Source organism: Aethalodelphis obliquidens, unplaced genomic scaffold (genome assembly GCF_003676395.1).
Source record: "Aethalodelphis obliquidens isolate GAN/ISIS:26980383/991018 unplaced genomic scaffold, ASM367639v1 scaffold14, whole genome shotgun sequence".
Taxonomy (NCBI): domain Eukaryota; kingdom Metazoa; phylum Chordata; class Mammalia; order Artiodactyla; family Delphinidae; genus Aethalodelphis; species Aethalodelphis obliquidens.
Genome location: NW_020837958.1, coordinates 30,227,811 through 30,249,284, shown reverse-complemented (window position 1 = coordinate 30,249,284; position 21,474 = coordinate 30,227,811). Strand labels below are relative to the sequence as shown.

Genomic DNA, 21,474 nt, shown 5'->3' with positions numbered 1-21,474 from the left:
GAAGTAAATGCATCGAGCATTTCCAGCTTCATGTGCTGAATAATCCTCTCTTCTCCCATAAAATCTTCTTCCTTAGACAGCGGGAAATGGCCATACGCGTTTGTTTCTCATCTTCTTTCATGCTGGTTGGCAGGAAGAAGGGGAGGAAAAGGCAGAAGGGACTAGAATCACCAGTTCTCCAAAAGCAGTACATTTCTTGGCTTTAGAGAGTTTGCAGAGCAGCAGGGAAACCTCAATCCAGGGAAGAAAGACAGCAGGACTTTCTTTGCTCAGAGTGAAAACCTGTGCAGCTGGGAAGGCTGTGGAGGCAATTTCTCCCGCGGGGCTCCAACGCCAGAGGGCGCCAATGCGTCTTTCCCAGGCCAGATGGACCACCGGCCTGGGAGCCAGCCCCTACCCACCGAGCAAGAGGACGGGGGACACTCAGCGCCTGAGGGCTTACTAAGCGCCCCGTGCTGAGCTAGCCCCTTACACGCATTCCCTTCATTAACCCACCAGAACCTCGTGAGGTGAGCACGATTCATATCTTCACCTTGAAGACGAGGAATTGAGTCTCAGCCAGTGTAAGTGACTCACCTAAAATCACAGAGTAAGTTTTGGAGCCAGGATTTGGACCCCGTCTGCTTGTCTAATGCCCAGTCGACCTCACTGACTCACTGGTTTAATGGATACTCTCAGACTGCCAAAAAAAATCCCTGCCGCTAAACCCGGACCACCTTGCTGTTTCTGGCCAAAGTCCTAATTCTCCCACCCCCAACTCGCACAGGAGAAGGTCACCGTCTCTGGGCTTTCCCCTCCTCCAGGTCAGGTTACTTTCCACACACAGATACTTCTGAAATAACTCTGTGGCCGGCAGTGAGCAGGAGGGAGTCTTGTCAGAAAGGAGCCCCCGTGTGGTCGGAAACAGCTCCTACAGCTCTGCAGTCACAGAGCTTGCCAAGTGTCTTCACAGGCAGCCTGATTCCATTTGATATCTGCCTTGAGTGTGCAAGCATCCCCATAATACAGACGAAGAAACCGAGGCCCAGAGATGTGAAGTGACGTAACAGACAAAACCCCTGGTCCTCTTAGAGCTTACGTTTTAGCTCAGGGGGTGGCAAGTTACAGCCTGTGGGCCGAAGTCATCCTGCTGTCTTGTTTTTGGCACGTACAGCCCATGAGTTAAGAAATTTTTTTTCATTTTTAAATGGCTGTAAAAATATCAGAAGAACATTTTGTGTCACATGAAAATTATGTGAAATTCAAATTTTTGATCCATAAAGTTTTAATGGATCACTGCCAGGCTCCTTTGTTTAGGTGTTCTCTATGTCTGCTTTTTCTCTACAACAGCATAATTAGATAATTGCAAGAGACCATGAGGCCCACAAAGTCAAAAACATTTACTATCTGGTCCTCTACAGAAAATGTTTATCGACCCCTATTCTATCAGGTAATAAGGACATCATGACAGTGACTAAAAGGATAATAACATTTATCGAATACTTGCTTTGGACAAGCACTTTGTTAAACCCCATCTTTCATGGTGTCACTTAATCGTTAATCCATTGGTGCTGTTATCATCCATGTGGTTTGTAGAAGGAAGGGAGACTCAGAGAAGTGAAGCAACTTGCTCAAGCGCACACAGCTAATAGATGGCCTGGCGATCATTTAATCCCAGCTCTGCTGAGCCAGAGTCAGCCTGGGCTGTGAACCATTATGCCAACCCAGGACTCAACTCCAATACGTGAGGCTAAGGTCCATGCTCTTTTCCTCCACGTCATGTTGCTTCCAAAGCTGTGAGATGTTCTAGAGACACCCAGGAGGGCCTGGATCACCTGTCCCTCCCCCAGGTCCTGCCCACATGGGCTCTGTGATCCGGCTGCTGAGCGCTGGCCTCAGATGCTCTGGTGAGGTCAGCCGTTGTCCACGTTTAGGACAGAAGGTGAAGAAATCCGGGGACAGGCTGATTCGCAGAAGCCTCAGCACGACAGGCAAGGCAGAGGCGAGGTGGGAAGCAGGTGCCCTGGGGCTTTCGCCTGCTGCCCACTCACCCGGCACAGTTCATGCCCTCTTTAGATAATGTCAAAGTCCCAGCCTCCCCCTGACTTACTGGCCTAGCCTCCTCCCTGAGACTCCCGTAATTAATTGGCAGCAAGAAATGTGCTGGATTTGGTTAAAATCCACTTCTGTCATGCGGCTACCCACCACCGCTTCCCTCCAACCTTAAAGTGGTTCATTGAATCACCCACAGACCCCTGCGGAGTATGAGTCTAGTCAGGTCACCAGACAGCCCATCCATCCTTGGCCCTGCTGCGTGATGCCCGAGCTCTGTTGGGCTTGGAGCATTCGAGTGGCCATAGATTCACCCAGTCACCTGTTTCTTCTTTCTGTGTCATCCAGTCGTTCACTTACTTTCAACTCACTCGTTTCCTTGCCTGCTCACTCAGTCCCTCACCATCTCATCACGCTACTAATTCATTCCGTCATCACACATTTGTTGTGAAGCAGCCCAGCTCCGGGAAAACTGTGGCCTTTGAGAGTCAGGCTCTTCTGTATGGGAATCCAGGCTTTCCCACCTACGAACTTGGACATGTTTCCCTGGGCAAGTTACTTAACTTCTCAGAGGTGTGGTTTCTTCATCAATCAAATGTGCATGATGAAATCTACCTCCCAGGGCTGTCAGAGATAAATAGATTGCAGTAACCTGGTGCCTGGCGCCCACGAGGCGCTGAATAAATGGTAGCTATTCTGATTTTGGCGGGTGTGATGCCAGTTGCCAGGGTTTTGAATATGAGTGACCTGAAGAAGATGATGGTCTGGTGGAGAAGAGAGCTCTGGCATGCCAGCAGGAGGGGATAGCGTGGCCAAAGATGCTGCCCAGGGCACAGTGTGGAGAAGTCAGTGGGGCTGGAGCACGAGTCCCTACAACCTTTCCATTTTACAGGTGAGGAAACTGAGACTCAGAGATTGTGTTCCCTCAGCTCATGAATGTGTAGTTTGGATTCAAACCCACGTCTGGCTGGTTTCTAAAGCCCATGATCTTTATACTCTGTGACCCTGGGAAGAGCTGGCCCTTCTGAGGTGGGGACTGCAGGGCAATGGCTCCCAGGGAACCAGGCTCTGGGTACTGGTCTGGGAAGAGGGCAGACGTGGATATTCCCCGAGCAGGTTTGGAGCAGCGAGATGTCAAGACATAGCAAAGGCCTCTGCAGAGGTGCCTGAAGGGTCTTTCAAGTCTCCACGCTTTCTTTTCAGAGGTCTGGTTCATCCTGCCCACAGCCTCTCACCATCGTGCTCCTGCCAGGGCAGCGAGTTTCAGGAAGTCTATCCTGTGTCCTCAGCAGAGAGTCACCCTTCATTCCCCAGCCCCTGCTCTGGGCTCTGGGAGGAGAGACAGGCAGCTGTGTTCCCTGTCTCCCACATGGGCTGGCCAAGTGGTAGCCCCATGGTTATCAGAAGCTGCAGGCTGGTGGTACCACCTGTGCCTGGGGTGCTGGTGAAGGCAGCAGCAAGGAAGCAGTGGAGCTGGGCCCCGAGGACCAAGGTGGAGCTCCCAGGCAGGCCAGGGGAAAGTGGCCTCGGCAGAGGGACTCCACAGCTGGCTGGTAGGCCAGTGGGGCTCTAAGTCTTTTAGGAACTCCGTGCTCAGTGAGTTGGGGGAGCCCAGAAGAGGAGGCAGTGTTCTCTGAGACCCACTTTGGAGAAGATGGGATGAAGAAAATCAGGGCCAAAGAGGGAGTGAGGGCTTCAGGGCCACACAGCCCAGTGAGAGCAGATGGACCCAACTCTGTCTGGTGGCCAGGTGACCTAGCCCACCTGGACTGGTCAGGGCAGCCTTGGGGCGGAGTAGAGCTGGGAAGGTGGACTGGCATTACCAAGGGCGAGAACTGCTGGTTTTGGGGGAGGCTGAGAGGGGGCTAGAAAATGAGTCCTCTCTGAACCTTGGTTTTCTCTTTATAAAACGGGACAACACCTCCTCCGTGGGGCTGCCATGATGATGTGATGCAGCAATGCAGGTGGGGCCTGCTTGGAGGAAGAAATCGCCTGTGTCTGTTTCCCTTCCCTCTTTCCTGGCCTGTTTGTCTTCACATTTTCGGGTTGGTCTGGGGAAAATCCTGCAATGCTCCCAGAAAGCCTCAGTCCTGGGATTTTGCCATGGCCCTGGCAGAGTTCCAGGTTGTTCTGAGTGGGTAATGGGACCATCAGGGCACTGTTGTTGCAGCAGTCAAGGTTGGACAGAGCCAGGGGCCAGGATGGGGGGGGGGCTGGGGACTAGAGCTGGACTGGGGACTGGGTTCCAGGGAGCGGCTAGGCAGGAACCTAGAATCTAGGGCTGTAAGGGGTGGGGGGCATTCCAAACCCAATGCTCAGACAGCCTCAGACAACCTCCAAGACGGTTCTAGTAATTGCCTCTTCCAGACTTGAGACCAGAGACAATCTTGCTTTCAAAAGAGATTTTTTTTATTCCCACTCCCTCCCTCTTATTTCATTTTTTCAAATAAGGAATTCATCCTGTGTTGGAGCCAAGAGGAGAGCTTAATGAAAATCGATGGAGAAATTAATGATGAGCAGCGGGGAGGGGAGGAGGGCTCAACTTCAAGTCTGAGAAGAAAAGCGTCAGTGGCGAGGGATGGAGAAATTGCTGCCTGTCTCCAGGCAGCTCTCTCACCTCATCCCCGTTTCCTGGGGCAGCTTCTTGGGATTGAGATGCCCTGACATCTGAAGGGCCAGGCTGCAGACAGGGAGGCCTGGACCCAGAGACCCTGGGTGGGAGGGAGCGGGTTCTGGGGGATGGCTCTGTCTCTCTAGCTGCTGCTTTACAGGACTTTCTCTCCACTGCTTGCTCCTTGTAGAGTCCTTATTGCAGATGGTCAGAAAGAAGTCAAATCTGCAAAAAAAGTAAACCGGTTTTTCTCATCCTTTTGCTCATTTGGTTCAAACGATCATTTTGCAAGGAAGGCAGGGAGAGATGGTCATGCCCATTTTACAGAAGGGGAAGTTGAGGCTGGAAGGCATAGAGACACTGGCAGAGGCAGAGCCTGGGGCTGAGAACCCCATTTTTGCTTCTAGGTTCAGTTTGCTATGCCCCCCACCCCATTAGCCGAAAAGGACCATCGTGTGCAGACTCCAGAGCGAGGCAGCTACTTTATCTTCATGGAGTCAGTTCTAAATAAGTAAGTGAGGCTGGGTGGGGAGAGAGGACCTATGGATGCCAGGCAAGAACTCTGCTTAATTTGACTTGAAGCGCCTTCTTTACCTTGTAGTAGCTCCTAGAGAGAGGGAGAGAGAAAATGCCTCGGAATGAGATCCAGATGTCTCCTCACCCTTCTTTGGGGCTCAACACACCTACCCTTATCAGCTTCCGCCAGCTCTCATGCCCCCAGGTGTGGGCCTTCAACTGCCCTGGATGGCGGACTGTGCAGAGAACCCGAGGGTGCCAGGTCAGCTGTCGGTGCTGTGACTGTGGACAGGCAGACAGAAGTGGGGACTGACACTGTCACCTTCCTCAGACCTGCAAAGGGGCTTTCCAGAGGGGGTGTGGCTCATTCCCTTCCCCACCTGCCAAGTCTCCCAACGCCTTCCATCTGCCTTGAGGGTATGGGTGGGGGGACTTGAGGGAGGCCAGGATGTGAAGAGGAGAGAACAGAATTAGGCACTCTGCCCCCCTCCCCCCTCCTCTCCCTGTGAGATTCACTTAGAGATTAGGGGCCAGTATCGTCCAGACTGAAGGAAGGGCCTGCTGGCTCCGGGGCTGTGCTGCACTCCAAACCTGAGTTTGGAGAGGGCAGCCTCAGTCCTAAATGCAGCAGCGGGCGGAGGCTCAGCTCAGCCGGGCTTCGGGTCCCCATGCGCTGTGCAACAGCGCCACCTGGTGGAAAAGAGCAGCAGCTGCAGCCCGGCCACGCCTCTTGTGTTGGGGAGAAGGGACGCTGTGCCGCAGGGAAGGAAGCCAGGGCTGCTCAGGGCACTGGACGGGGTGCAGAGGTGGGGCCTGCACCATCAGCACTGGCTTCCCCTTGGCTTCTGGAGTAGGGCCAGTGCCAGCTCGGAGGCCAGCAGGGGAAAGGAAGTTGCTATAGTAGGGAGGGGAGACAGTGAGGAGATTGAGGGAAGATAGAATGTGCAGGTTTCGGGGCAGAATTTAATGAGGGAGGGCCCATTTCCTGGGAACAGCCTGGCACCAACAGCACAGAGCAGGCCAGCCCTCAAAGCACAGAGGCAGCAGGAACCAGCATCCACCATCCCTTGACAGCAGGTGGTGGGTCCTTTGGTCACACACACAGAGACAGAGACGAGGAGAGCAAAGAATGATGAGAAAGAGGAAGAGACTTACAGGACAAGAGAAAGAAGGGCAATGAAAAGACCCACACAGATAATGAACACACAGTTTCCAAAGAAGTGTTTCATTCTCCCTTGGGCTACTTTAAAAGTACAAATATGGGTTTCCCTGGTGGCGCAGTGGTTGAGAGTCCGCTTGCCAATGCAGGGGACACGGGTTCGTGCCCCGGTCCGGGAAGATCCCGCATGCCGCGGAGCGGCTGGGCCCGTGAGCCATGGCCACTGAGCCTGCGCGTCCGGAGCCTGTGCTCCGCAACGGGAGAGGCCACAGCAGTGAGAGGCCCATGTATCGCAAAATAAATAAGTAAATAAATAAAAGTACAAATAATTAGTTTGGGTCTTCCCTGGCAGTCCAGTGTTTAAGACTCTGTGCTTCCACTGCAGGGGTGCAGGGGATCCCATGTACCGCACCCAGCACGGCCAAAAAAAAAAAGAAAGTACAGATAATTAGTTTGAAGCCTTGTGATAGCTGGACATGCAGTGCCCTTCCTGTGGCCTGCTTGGACATAGAGTGATCTCTCATGATGGTTTTAATTTTCATCTCCCTGACAAGTAATAATTTTGAGCGATTTTTCTATGTCCTTATTGACCATTCGGTTATCTTCTGTGAAATGTCTGTTTGACACTTTTGCCCATTAAAAAAAAAATGAGTTGTTTTTCTTATCAATCTATAAGCTTCAAAAATACATATTCTACATACAAACCCTTTGTCAGATACATGTATCGAGAGTACATATTCTCAGTCCGTGGTTTGCTTTTTCATTCTTTTAATGGTGTCTTCTGATGGATAGAAATTAACTTTGATAAAGTCCAATTTATTGATCTTTTCTTTTGTAGTTAGTGCTTCTTGTCTCCATTTAAGAAAGGTTTGTGTTCCCCCAAATCATGAAGACAGTCTCCTATATTTTCTTCTAGGAGCTTTATTATTTTACTTTTCACATTTAGGTCAATGGTCTATTTCAAATTAAATTTTTTTGGTGTTCAAGATTCAGTGTTTTTCCATATGATATCCCATTGAGCCGGCACCATTTATCAAAAAGACCATCTTTTCACCACTGAATTAAAGTGGTGCTTTTGTTGTAGGTAAAGTGATGACGCAGGTATGAGTCTGTTTCTGGCCTATTTTTCTGTTCAGTTAATCTTTCTTCCCATCCTTGTACCAACATGGCACTGGCTGAGTCCCTGCAGTCTATAATAAATTCTAATATTTGGTTGTATAGATCCTCCAATTTTGTTCTTGTTTAAGATTATCCTGGTAATTCTAAGTTCTTTACATTTCTATATATAATTTAAGATTTTGATTGGCATTTCTTTAAATCTGTAAATAAATTTTGGGATAATTGACTTCTTAAACAGTATAGGGTATTCCAGTCAATAAATGCAGCGTACCTGTCTACTTATATAGACTGTATTTAATTTCAGCGATGTTTTAAGTTTTTAGTGTCGACATCTTGCATATCTTTTTTAAGACTTATTTCTAGGTATGTTTTTATGCTAATGTAAGTTTTATTTAAAATTTTTAATTTTCTAATTGTTTTTAATACATAGAAAATACAATTTTGAATATTGTGTCTAATGATCTTGCTAAATTCACTTATTAATTTTTTTTTTTTTTTTTTTTTTGCCTTACGTGGGCCTCTCACTGTTGTGGCCTCTCCTGTTGCGGAGCACAGGCTCCAGATGCGCAGGCTCAGCGGCCATGGCTCACGGGCCCAGCCGCTCCGTGGCATGTGGGATCTTCCTGGACCGGGGCACGAACCCGTGTCCCCTGCATCGGCAGGTGGACTCTCAACCACTGCGCCACCAGGGAAGCCCCACTTATTAATTTTAATGGTGTGTAGATTCTTTTGGATTTTATACAGGTTTGGATGATGTACACATGTACACAATCATGTGATCTATAAATTATGACAGTTTCACTTTCTCTTTTGCAATCATTATACCTTTTTATTTCTTTCTGTTGTCTTGTTGCATTGGCTAGGGCCACTGTAAAATGTTAAGTAGGAGTGGCCATAAAGGCTACCTCTGTCTTGTTACTGATTTCAGGGGGAATGCTTTTGATATTTTATTCACTGTTACATTAAGTGGCTATTATCATTTTAAGGATTAGAATACTGAGGCTTAGAGAAGATGAGTAACTTGCTCATTTCACCAAGTCAGCAAGTAGCACAGTTAAGTTATGAACCCAGGTTCTTCTTACTCCTAGGCTTGTGCAACTTCCACTGTACCACAGCTACCTCTAGAAGAGAGGTGCTTAACCCAGGATCTCCATTAGAGTCACTTGAGGAGTCTTTAAAAATACTGAGGCCAAGACTCCACCCAAGACCAATTACATCAGAATTTCTGGTGGTGAAGCCCAGGCATTAGTATTTTAAAACTTCCCCATATGATTCTAATCATCTGAGAACCAGGCAAATAACCACTGGTCTAGAAGCCCATTGGCACAGTTCAGATCCCCAGCTGTGCCAGTAGCGCTTTGCTGAAAACTTGGTACTTTCACATCAGCAGATGCCTAGTGACCCTCACCCAAAGGGAAATGAACTTTTTCCTAGTGACCTTTTGATACCTTCTCACAAACTCCACTCCTTCCACTACCCAATGCCTCCAGAGCATCTTTTCGACAATCTGCTTTAAGGAAAATCACTTGCTTGACAGGGAAATTATTTTCCATTTATATTCTTAAGTGATTTAATTCTTGATTTCTTTCCACCTCAATGACTCACCTCACTGACTTTGCTGCCAAGCTGGTTATATAATCCTTTCCATCCATTGTTCCTTTCCCTATTACATATTCATATTTGTTTTTGTCTATTTTGACATTTGGCTTTTAATCAAAGATTCTTGTTTGAAAAAGCAAAAGAAGTTGAGTGGGGTCTGGATGCGTTCATTTGGGAGGAAGATAGTGTTATCCTTCTGAAGGCCCGTTTCACCTTCTGTGGCTTTCTGCTGGGCTCCCAGCTCTACCACCACCCCTTAGAACAAATACGTCATTTTATAAAGTGAGCCTTTAACCCCTTACATTGTTCACAGAATTTGTCCTGAACCTTGCCCTCATCAGATCCTGTTTCTGGCTCGTAGGTTCCTTTATTCCACCGAATGTTTTGCCCTGTCCCTTGGCCCACACTTGTCTTTGCTTCCCTGGGCACGACCCTGTTTCACTCTCTGTGCCTGAATTTTCCCTTCGGCTGTACTCTGGGCAGACAGATCCATCCATGAGCAGGATTGCAACTGCTTTGTGGTTCCCACTTGTCTTCTATTTTTTCTTCAGGCTTTTGGTGTCCAAGTGGACAGAAAGGTGAAGGAGGAAATGTGGGGGGTCTTTAGCTCATGCTCCCCCACTGAGGCTGAGTTATCACTGCATTTGCATGAATCTGTTTATCTGTTACAACAATCAACTCCTCTGCCTTTCCCTAAAAAGTAAACATGCAAAAAGGAATTAGGAAGGAGCAGACCAGCACCACTGATATATGATGGGCCTTTGTATACTAGCCAGTGTCCCTTTGATATTCACATTAAAGCCACCACTGATGCTTTTCCAAAAACCAGCAGGAGGACATTGCTCATAAATTGGACGTGATGTTTACAGTACACTTGGATTCCTCAACTGCGTGGTTTCCACACTCCTTCTCCCACTGCCCAGTAAGACTCTCCGAGCCCACCCATTCCCTCTGTAGCAGATTCCTGTTGCATCGATCCTACGGCCCAGGTAGTGACCAGGCCAGACCATCCTCACCAACACGTGAGCACCCTCCCATGAGGAAAGTTTGTCCTCTGCCCAGGCCCATTCCACGCTAGGTAAAAGCTAATTACCTCTAAGTGCTTCCAGCAGCAATTTCTTTAGGGATGTGAAAGTGCTTTGATTAGATTGTTCTCTTGGCATCATTAAGTTTATGACTGAGGATGGGAAGTGGGCGTTTGGGGATGGAGACTTTCCAGAAATGGGATCAGGGTTGGAGGAAGTGGGATCAGGGTTGGAGGAGGCTGGCTCAGGCTGGGCTGCTCCCAGGCCCTCACTGGAGCTGAGCTGAGCGGCCCTCACTGACCTGGCCCTCTCACCAGCTTCTCACCTACGTTGCCCCACCAAAGGCCCCACAGAGGGACCACAGGGCCAGGAGCGGGGAGACCAGGATGGGAGTCCCGGCCCTGGCGTTACCTTGCTTCGTGGCCTGGGCAGTCTCTTCCCCACCCTGTGCCTCTGTTTCCTCATCATTCAGCCCACACTTCACAAGTTAACCACTGTGTGTCAGGCCTCAGCTGGGTACTAGAGACCAGAGAAGATTCAGTACAGGAGCTGCTCTGAGCAGCTCAGATCTAGTGCAGGGATGGGCATGTAAGCTGGGGAGGATGATCCAGCACGATAAGTGCTCTAGTTGTGGGCACACCAGAGTGGTGTGGCAGCTGGGAGAACAGAGAGCCTCTGTCTGGGGGAGGAAGGTGCATGTTCACAGAGGAGGCGACTTCTCACCTGGGTCTGAGAGGGAGCGAGGAGGGGAGGCAGGGAAGGTGAGCAGTTCAGCCGGAAGTGAACTGGGCTTGAGATGCCTGTGAAATGTCCCAGAAAATTCGTTTTAGAACTGAACATCAAGAGACCCAGTAGCAGGCTGGAAATGTAGATGTGGATCTTGGGAAAGGAGGTCAGGGCTGGAGGGCTAGGGGGTCATCATAGTGAGTCATTGAGGCCGCTTGGGTTTGGGTGCTATTGACTGAGGTGGTACAAAGTGGGCTGATGGCAAAACCTGTGGCTAAGAAACAGCGGGGCTTCCCTGGTGGCGCAGTGGTTGAGAGTCCGCCTGCCGATGCAGGGGACACGGGTTCGTGCCCCGGTCCGGGAAGATCCCACATGCCGCGGAGCGGCTGAGCCCGTGAGCCATGGCCACTGAGCCTGCGAATCCGGAGCCTGTGCTCCGCAACGGGAGAGGCCACACAGTGAGAGGCCCACGTACGCAAAAAAAAAAAAAAAAAAAAAAAAGAAGCAGTTAGCTAGGAGGAGGTGAGCCCAAAAGTGGGTATTGCGGAGGCCCAGGAAGGAGAGAGGCCTAGATAGAGAGAGTTCTCAGCAGGGGGAGATGATTCAGAAAGGCCAAATAAGAGAGGAATGGACAGGCTGGGTTTTGTACCAGTCAAGTTCCCCAATCCTTTTAAGCATATGATCTCTCCCTCCACCCCCCACCTTTGGTTTCTCTATGTGTCTGTCTTTCTCTGTCTCTTATTTTATTCCTGATTCATCTCTGTATCAGTCTGCCTAGTTTAGCATCTCTCACCATAAGGGGCTCAGTTACTGTTTGTTGAACATTAGAGATGCATGGGTGGTACTTTTTCTCTCTGTTCCCTTCTCAGGAATTGTAATTATTAATCTTATTGTTCCTGGTCAGGTATTAAAAGAGGAGTCACTGACCTTTTAGAAGTTCTAGTTCTGGGCTGCATGACCCAAAGTCGTCCAAGCAAGCGGGTAAACTTGTGGGCCCCAACCTACAGGGCTGAGGTTCTCCATGGGGTCTCAGGCCCAGAGGAGCCTGCAGAAAGGGGCCCTGGAGAGAAGCCCAGTTGGGAGACCTCAGCTGGGGCAGGCAAAGTGAGGCAAGCTAGGATTCAGGGCCGCAAGTCTAGGAGAGATGACTGCAACCGCCAGGGGGGGATAAGGTGGCGTGATGGTACCACCATGTGGCAAGCCCCGTACATGCATTCTCTTAGTTAACAATTCCAGATCTCAGCAGCCTCTGGGGTTGGTATTTTTATTCCCATTATATAGAAAGGCTCAAAGTAGGTACCAAAAATTGTCTGGCTAGTAAGATATGGCAGCAGGATTCAGACCCAGGTAGGTGTGACTCCAGAGCCTGTGCATATTCTGACACTACAGGCATTGGTTCAGGCACTGGGAGGCCCAGAGCCCTGTGGTGGAGGGCCCCTCAGGGGCTTCTGCTTGATAATCTGGACTGGGTTGGAGTTGCTGAGACGGTGATGGATACGGAGATCAATCTGGGCTGGTGGCAGCTTGCTAGCAGGAGGCCAAGTGGCCGGTCAGTGGCATCAGAGCCAGAGGCCTGGACAGTTGGTCCGCATGACAATCCAGGGTCACTTTCCTGGGGTCAGGAATCTGTGGAATCCATGTTCCCAAGCCAGCTGTTCTCCAAAGCTGCCCCTTCCTATAGTGGGCTTTGCTTACGATATCCCCTCCACCTGCAATGCCATTTTTTTACCTTCACTTATCTAAACTGTGTCCTCACTGAGGACACACCTAGGTCCCATTTTCTCTCTTGCATTTTTTCCCGTTTATTGAAAGCCTACTACGTGCAAGCCCTGGAGAAGTCACGGGTGCACAAGCTGTGGTCCCCAGGCTTGCAGAGCTTCCAGGAAGATGTCAGAGACAGCCAGACAGAAAAGGAAGTGGAGAATCACATCCCAGGGTGCTTCTCCAAATTGCTGGTGTATAAAGTCGGCTTCAGACCTTGTTAAAAAGCAGATTCCAGGCCTCGCCAGAGAGCCTGGTTGAATAGGTCTGGGTGAGGCCCAGGAATGTGTTTTGAAGAAACTCTTAGTGAATTTGGTGTCATCCACAGATGCCACTTGAAGAAACATGGCCATCCAGTGTGATAAATTCTGTTATGACAGTAGATGTGCCTGGACATGAGCTCTGAGGAGGGCCACCCTCCCCGAGCTGGGGTGTGGGCAGTAAGTCAGAGTGGCTTCCAGGAGGTCTCCCACGGAGCATCCTCACCAGAAGTCACATTGTCCAATAGTCATTTGAGGACGGGTCACTTGTCCCTGCCCCACTGCTCCAGCACAAAGCCTGGCACTCAGCCTGTGCCCAGGAAGATTGTGCTCAGTGAGTTTGCTGAGTGGCAGTCTGGGCTGGGCAGCATGCCTAGTGTGCAGGGCCTGGGGGGCACAGACCCTCCGGGACCATCCACCTCTTGGCCTCTCTGGTGCATTCAGATTGGCCCATCTCCCAGCAGACGTTGGGGATTAGGTTTGGGTCTGACCACCGTTCCCAACTGGGTCTGAGATGCAACTCCGTCTGCATCCAAGATGAGATTAGGGAATAGGATTGGCTGAGACATTCCCCCACTAGAGACCCTGTTGCTCCCTAGCTACTGCCTTGGATGGTGCTGGAAGGAGGAAAGGGACGAACCGGATAAGCGTCTTAGGTTGGCAGTAAGAGGGGTGCTCCCTGTTTCTAGGCCCCATGTCCTTCCCTGGGCCCAGGTGAGGCCTGTTAGTCAAACACCTGGCACGAGCCCAGTCCTGCAGGGGCTGCTGCCTCCTGTTTGCTCTTTTATTAAGCACATCCAGGTGAGTTTTATTGCGGACAGTTCGCCGGGCTCCTGTTTCCACATTTGTCTCTTTTGAGTCTGAGATTGCCAAACGCTTTCACAATTAATGGACCTAAGACTCCCAAGAGCATTTAAGGGAGGCCCAGAACATGGTGGGGGTAATTAGTCAAACAAAATGCAGCCTCTGGAGAGCAGCTGAAGCTGAGTGGCAGGAAGTAAGGGAGCAGGGACAGGAGGCCGGCCCTCGGCAGGTGTAGGGCAGCAGCACAGGCCCCTCCCCACCTCACCTCACCCCAGCTCTTTCCCTGCCTCGCCCCTCCCCACTCCTACCCCTCACAAGGGAAGGTCTCCTTGGCCCTTGGTGGCAGGGTCCCCAGGCAGGCGGGTGTCCTGGGCCGTCGGAGGGCTGCAGGGGCACTGCTGAGCTAACCTTAGCAAGTTACTGCATTTTCTCTAAACAAACCTCACCTGCTCACCTTTGCTGGAGGCTGGGGTCTGAGTTCAGGTGTCACGTCTTAGAAGGCAGTGTGATGCCTCTTCAAAACCATGAGCTTTGAGGCTAGACCACTGTGGTTCAAATCCCAGACCAACTGCTTTTAAAGTCTGCCATCTTGTGTAAGTCAATGAACCTTTCTGTGTCTCAGTTTCTTCATCTGTAAATTGAAGATAATAATAACACTGACCTCAGAAGGTTATTAAAAGGATAAATGGTATAACAACACATACGCTGTATACAACAGCACTGCCCTCAGAAGGCTGTTATGAGGACTAATGGTGTAGTAACACATGCACAGTGTAGCTGGCCTATATCAAGCACTCAGTAAGCAGAAGTTACTAGGCCAAGAGCAGGTCCGACTGGAGCAGAACTGGAAGCTGCAGTCTTTATCTGGCATTCAGGTTCCACTCTGCCCAGGTCTGTTTCTCTCTGGTGGGACAGAGAGAACAAGGCCTCCAGGGGAGCAGCCCTCTCTCTACGGGGGGGAAGGTGGTGGAGGACAAGATGCGGGAGGAAAGATGCTGGTGAGCTCAGCCTGCTGCCAACCCAAGGAGGGGAGGAGGGGGCCAACATTGTTAAGCATGCTTCTGGATCCAGCATCACCTGCTTCATCTCTTTAACTCCTCACACCTTGTTGGTGGATGAGAAAACAATCTCAGAGAGGCTGAGTGACCAAGCGAGAGGGAGCTAGGATGTGAATTCAGGGATGTGAGATTTCTAAGAGATTGTTCTTTCTACTACAATTCGCTCTGGTGGATGCCCTGGCCTAGCCCCTGGACGCCTGCTGATGTCCACTATCTAAGATGCCGTGGGAAGTCAATGATCTCTCTGGAGCCAAAGGATAAGCCCCCAGAGTCACTGGGGTCCAGGCTGGACTGTGAGTCTCTCTCATTATTATCTTGAGCATGTGCTCTCCCAGGATGCACAGGGCTATGCCCTCTCTCCATCGGCAGGTGGATGGCGTTCTGTGCTTGGCCGACATCCTGACTGACGACAGCCACTCAGAAGCCACGCGGGCTGAGGCTGCGGCTGTGGTCGCCCAAGTCACCTCCCCACACCTGCCCTTCACCCAGCACCTCAGCAGCTTCCTGGAGAGCATGGAGGAGATCGTGACAGCTCTCGTTAGTGAGTCATCCGGGGCTGGAGGGTACTGTTGGGTGAGGAGGGCCTTGTCACAGTTGTCTTTAGGAAGGACAGGAAGGTCTCCCTGTCCACCCACCCCTCACCGCACCCACATATCTCCTGCACAGAGATCACACTAGCTGAAATCCCACCATGGAAGTATCAGAGTCAGGCCTTAAAGAGCTCTGTTGTCAAGTCTTCTATTAAAATGTTTGCAGCCCTCCAAGAAGCTCCTTGAATTGAGTTCAGATTGAGATTAATTGGCCTTTCAAATAGGAGAACAGGACAAGCCCCAGGGAAGAGTGGGGCGTCAAATGTTGAGGTTCAGATCCTTATGCAGAGAGATTCTGATGGGCTTTGTTCCTGAAATCTCAGTCTATGGTACCCGGTACCCAGCGAATGTGGCAGCAATGACTGGGGGCAAGCAGCTTCTCAGAGAGCAGCTGTTCCCCACCACCTGCTGCTTTCAGTCCCACCACTGGCCTCATTTCCTGGGGCCCTGAAAACTTTGACTCTTTCAGGGTCCCCTGTTCAGACCTGTGTGCTCCTGGCAGGAGAATCAGAGCCCCACATCTAGAATGCAATCTTCCTGCAAACACGCAGGAGCTAGGAGGACTCACCTGGGTGACAATCCTCAGGAAACTTGTTTTGCAAACTACATCCTTTCTTTGATAAGTTGTGGTAATGCTCTGGGTTTCTACTTCAATCCCTTTCTCTGTCACCTTCTCTCTATCTTTATCTCATTGAAACTGAATGAAAATTGATCTCATCAGAAAATTTAGGGTTTGTGCTTGGAGTTACCAAAGCAGGGTTGGCAATATCTGGAATAGCACAAATTGAGGAGCAGCACAGAACAGTGAACTTAAAGTCAGAACACTTGGACTTGGATTTCTGTCTTTGATAAATCTAGCCAACAGAAAGCTCTTGACTGGCAGCCCTGTGCAGGCTGTGCGAGATTTTGCCCTGTCACATTGCAGAGCTCACTTTACAATTTTCCTATTATATGAAACAAGGGGTCAGGACCTGTTTCTCTCAAGGTTCCTTCTAGCTCTAGAATTTTCAGATCTGCAAGTACTTTGCACGCAGGAAGCATCAGCTAAGTTGATTTTTCATGGCTGACTCTAGTTACTGTGGTCGTGGCAATCTACAGGCCAGGCTGGGAGAAATCAACTTGTCAACATCTACATTGATTCAAATTTGAGAAAATGCAGAAGCCAATTGTTCAAAGTCTTGGCTGGAAGGAACGCAAGAGGCCATCAAGTTTAATGCCCACCCTATAAGAGAAGAAACCTAGGCCCAGAGGGGTTGAGGAACTTTCTCAAGGCCACATAACAGTGTTAGGATTCACTTACGCCAGCGGTGTTGTACTCGGTCATATGCCAGAGCTAGGCAGGAAACATAAATGAGGTGAAGAGGCCAGATGGAAGAAGAAAATAAGGAGATTTGAGTCCTGTATTGAAATTTAAAGCACATGCAGTGACTAAAGAGGGGCAATCACTGATAAATTCCAGTTCATTGTTGCCATGTAGGAAAGGCCAATTTAAAAAAAAAGACAAAAATCCTAGGTTTTATGGAAAACCTCCCCGTTTATAAATGATAGCAAATACTAAATCAAAACATATATATTCCAAACAACCTTTCATTATTGCCATATGTCCATTTCTACTTTGCCCTGGCTGGATTTCTCCCCGGAGAAGAGGAGTCTCCCTATTTATTTCACCCTAATGAAGATGCGTGGTGGAGTCTGCTCTGAGACTCAGCAGATGGGATTTATCTTCTGGGCAGGTAGCCAGGGCTCTGTTCTTTGGTGGGAAATAGTCCTCCAATTTCTTGCCATTCCCTGGAAACATTTATAAATGAGTCACTGGAATCCTCAATTTAATCTTCCTAACACATCCCAGGTGATTCAGCCTGTAGTTCAAATAAATGTGCATTAAAATTAAAAGGCACTTAGGTGGTTGTGTTAATAATTGCTGTGTTGGCAGCAATGGTGACTCATAAGAATGAGGGTGGGTGTTCGGACCTAGGAGAGATCTTGCAACAAAGTGGGCTGTGAGTTGTATGGTCCAACCTCAAACCCTGGACGTAGGGAGATGGCGTGGAAGGGCTGACCCTAGTGGTTCCCCCCAAAGCAGAGGATAAAGCAGTCATTGGAAAGGGGAAATCAGAGTTCTTAATTCCTTGGCTAATGTGCTGCCCCGGCCCAGGGTGGCTAGATCAAGATGCTAAGTATTTTAATAGTCATACCTGGGCTGTGGGGAGCAGCATTGCCCAGAAGCAGGCATTGCCCTCCTGATAGAAATGAAACTAGATCTACAGAAGCATCACTGGAAATGAGGCAAAGAGGCCTAGAGACAAGAGGCAGCCTGGAATGTAGAAAGAGTGGGGACTTTGGAGTCAAGCAGTTTGATTCCAGCCCCCTCCCTCCCAAATTAGCATCATTCCTCAGTTCCACAATTTTGGGAAAATCATTTAACATTTGAATTCTCTGTTCCTTCATCAATAAAACTGTGATAAAAAATTGGGTTGTCGTGAGGATGGAATGAGTTAGTGAGGTCAAGAATCTATAGCTTCTGCTTCTGCTACTACCAGCTTCTCTGAGTCTCAGCTTCTACATCTAAATGAAGGTGACCACTTTCTGCTCTAAGTGTGCTCAGAAATTAATGGCACTGTGTAAGACACACTACAGGGGTTCAACTAATGCTATTTTCTGTCCCTATAAAGGCAGGAACCAGAAACTGCATGCACTGGAAGGTGCCAAGAGCTGCCAGGTTTAATGCCAGAACCTAGAAGTAGACTCTTTGGAAGCAAGAACTAGAGATCAGGATAGAACACAGCTCAACTCTGCCCCTAAAGCTTTCTTTCTCTCTTGTGGCTGTTTTCTTGGAGTATGGCTTCTCTTCCTGTATTTTCATAGAGGTGCTGTCAGTAGGAGGGGCCTGGACCCAGGAAGCACCTTGATTAGCAGTCAAGTTGGAGCTGAGGGTCAGAAGTCAGGTCCATTGGGTTGGGTGGGCAGCACCATGGATCCTTTTATGCCTCCTCCAAGGCAGGAGTCCATTCTAGGTCATGTGGAGCCCGTGGGGGAATGTATTAGGTGGGGAAGGGATGCAGGGTTTGGGGGTGGTCCTCTCCTCCTTAAAGACCCTCAGTACAGTTACAGATGGTAAGTGGGGGGATATGGTTAGGATTGGGTTATGGCCACTAGGATCAGAGAGAAAGAGCCTGACATTCAGAGGCTTGGTGTAGGACTCTTCTGCAGCCAGGTGACCCTGTTCCTGGGACCAAAAGGAAATCCTGAAACTTTGCTGATGGCAGCTGGCGAGGTAGTGTTTTTATGTTTTAACTTCAGCCTCTTCAAGGCAAATTCAGCAGGTCTAGTGTACGCTCCTGGAGACACACACATAGACTATGAGCTCTTTCCTGACCAGGGCCTTTGTACATTCTGTTCCTTTGGCTTGGAGCATGCTGTTCCTCACAATATTCTCATGACTGCTTCATTTTTTCCCCCTCAGGTCTCAGCAGTAAAGTCACTTTCTTAGGGAGACCTTCCTTATGCACCCAACGGGCCTCTAGTTATTCTCCGTCTTAGCACTTGTTTATTTTCTCCTTCACATTTATTAGTTTGCAGTTATTTATATTAGCTTTTTAAAAATTCATTTTGTCTTGCCCACTAGTAGGATGTAAGCTTAACAGGAGCAAAGACCTGACCTTTTGTTTTGTTCGCCAGCCCATCCCCAAACACCAGGGTGCCGGGTACATAGTGTTCACTCAGTAAATACCTGTTGGATGGAGTGATTAGGAAGCACACATAAGGTTTCAAATGCCACCCCTGCTACATATGTAGGAAGATACATCTGCCTCTCCAATAACTACTTTCTTCATCTGTAAAATGGGAATTATAACACCTGCCCACATTTTCTCCCAGAGCTATTGTGGAAACCAAATGATGTAACTGATATGAAAGCGCTCGGCAGTGAAGCTGTTTTCTTTCTCTTCACCATCCAGAACTGTGCCAAGAGGCCTCGTCTGGGGAAGTCTTCCTGCTGGCCTCTGCGGCCCTTGCCAACATCACCTTCTTTGACACGATGGCCTGTGAGATGCTCCTGCAACTGAAGGCCATCCGCGTCCTCCTGGAGGCCTGCAGCGACAAGCAGAGAGTAGACACGCCTTACACCCGGGACCAGGTGAGCAGCTCATGGGGAACCAGGCCCAGAACCTGTAAGCGTGAAGTCAGAGGGCAGGAGGCCAGGGCTTAGGTTCTGGGGGGCAGCATGGCTGCAGCTCACTGTCGGTCCTGTTAGTAGCAATCTGGGGGAAGGTAAAGGAATATGTTTTCGACATGCCTTGTTGCCCTTGGAGCACCTCCACAAGCCCATTCCCACCCTCTTCTCCCATCCCAACCACTGGAGAGACTTCCTCCATCTCCATCCAGACCTGTCCATGCTAAGACGCAGAGAGGTGCCATGGGAAGATCCCTGGACCTCCTCCAAAGGTCTGTATCCAGCCGTGTGGGCACCTGCCTGTCTGACATTATACCTGCAGCGAGTTTCTTCCTTTCTCTGCCTCTGTGAAACAGGGTCTTGGAGCAGAGCCTTGCTTCTGGGCCTCAACCCCTATATCAGTCTCAGTTTTTTTTTTTTTTTTTTCTGTATATTTGAGCTCCATGTAAAGTCTTGTTTGGGGAAAAAGGATTTTACTACTAAATGTGTTTGAAAACATTGAATGAGGGGGTTTTCAATGGCCTTTGAGCTCTGAGGTTATGGAATTCCATCCTGTCCCACCTCTGCTGCACTCAGCCTCCCATTTCTCTTCCAGAGGTGGGGGCAGTGGATTGGTGGGTTTTAGTTCTCTGTAAATTCAACCAGGTGCCTGAACTCTGTGTTAGATGATCCTCCAGCCTCCAACCCAGCTCATCCCTGTCTGTAACCCAGCTCCCCAGCTCCACCTTTCGTCCAGCCTCATCGTCCAGTCAAAGCTGCCCCAGCTTCACGTGCCAGCTCCTACCCCAGCAACTCCGGGAAAGCCTTCCCAGACGGCCCCAGCTCCCCTGGATCACCCTTTTCTTGGAGGCCACACCTCACAATGCAGTGTTGACTTTTCCAATGATATTTCTTCCTTCCCAGTTATTTCATGTTTATCCCCCTGAGGGCATGGTCTGTGTTCTATACTTCCCCGGGATTTCTTCAGGCCTCTAGCCCAGAGCTGGCACCCTTGGCAAAATTCTATAAATGCTTGTTTAGGACGTGAAAGGGAAGAAGTAGGGTGGCACTCCATCAGTTCTTTCTTGTCTTTAGAATCACCTGTGGAAAGGCAGCCAACCATAGAAACTCCCTCCCATTCAGAGGGAATTTCTAGTATATAAGCATTTGCATAGGAGGGTTCTACTAATATCGTGAGGCTGATAATATCTGCTGCATTTTACAGATAAGAGTATTGAGGCTCAAGAGAGTATCCCCCAAATCATCTGGTTGACAAGTAGCTAGCCAGCACTGAGTCCTGGCCTGACATAGACTTTGGTCTTTGACTCTTATCTGCTGCCATCTCTGAAAATGAAGAGGGGGTAGTGGAGCTATGGAGTCAGAGAGACTGAATGTCAACCTTGTCTGGGGCCATTTATTAATTGGGTGACTTTGGGAAGTCACAGCCTCCTGGGTGTTGGTTTTATCATCTACCTTGCAGTGTCCTTGTGAGGGCGAGTGAGATAATACACGTAAAGGACCTGATACAATGCTTTGTCCCTGCTAAGTCCTCAGTAAGTGACGACTATCATTATTTTTCAAACTTGATGTTGCAAGGAAGAGCACAGATAGCGAATTATCCAAAATCTTCAGTTTGGTCTTCCAAGCCTTGCTTGATGGAGTTCCAGACTTCCTTTCCTGTTCAATCTCTCACTGCTTAGTTGGACAAGCCCCATAAAGACAAGGCATGGCAGCACAAAGAGATCAGGAGTGGTGGCTCACTGGGCTGGCTGTTGGCTGCTTGGCTTCTGGTGGGGGCTGGCCCTTTGCAGTCACTGTCCTTGGCTGTGGGGCATGGGACTGGAGGGCTCACTCTGCAGGATCTGCCTTGTTCCCCCTCTTCTCTTCTTCAGCTAGACGCCTCCAGTTGCTGGGTCTCTCACCTACCTGACACGATGTTAGGTCCCTTTCCTTTCAAGTACCTCTCCTGTAGCCAACTCCGGTCATTTCATACAAAATCCAGTAGTGAGGCAGTAAGAACAGGGGTTAGGGGATCAGATGACATGCGGTTAGAGCTTCTCTACTA

At 49.5% G+C, this 21,474-nt stretch overlaps 1 protein-coding gene across 2 annotated transcripts in view; it reads left to right on the top strand.

The window, feature by feature from the left end:
• The window catches only part of INSC (INSC spindle orientation adaptor protein), a 132,297-nt gene that overhangs the window by 90,521 nt on the left and 20,302 nt on the right, over positions 1 to 21,474 (top strand). For both annotated transcript variants that reach the window (XM_027115297.1, XM_027115296.1), the window contains 2 exons: positions 15,039 to 15,210; positions 19,216 to 19,394. In XM_027115297.1, the coding sequence (XP_026971098.1) occupies positions 15,039 to 15,210; positions 19,216 to 19,394 (351 nt within the window). The remainder of the gene's footprint in view (positions 1 to 15,038; positions 15,211 to 19,215; positions 19,395 to 21,474) is intronic.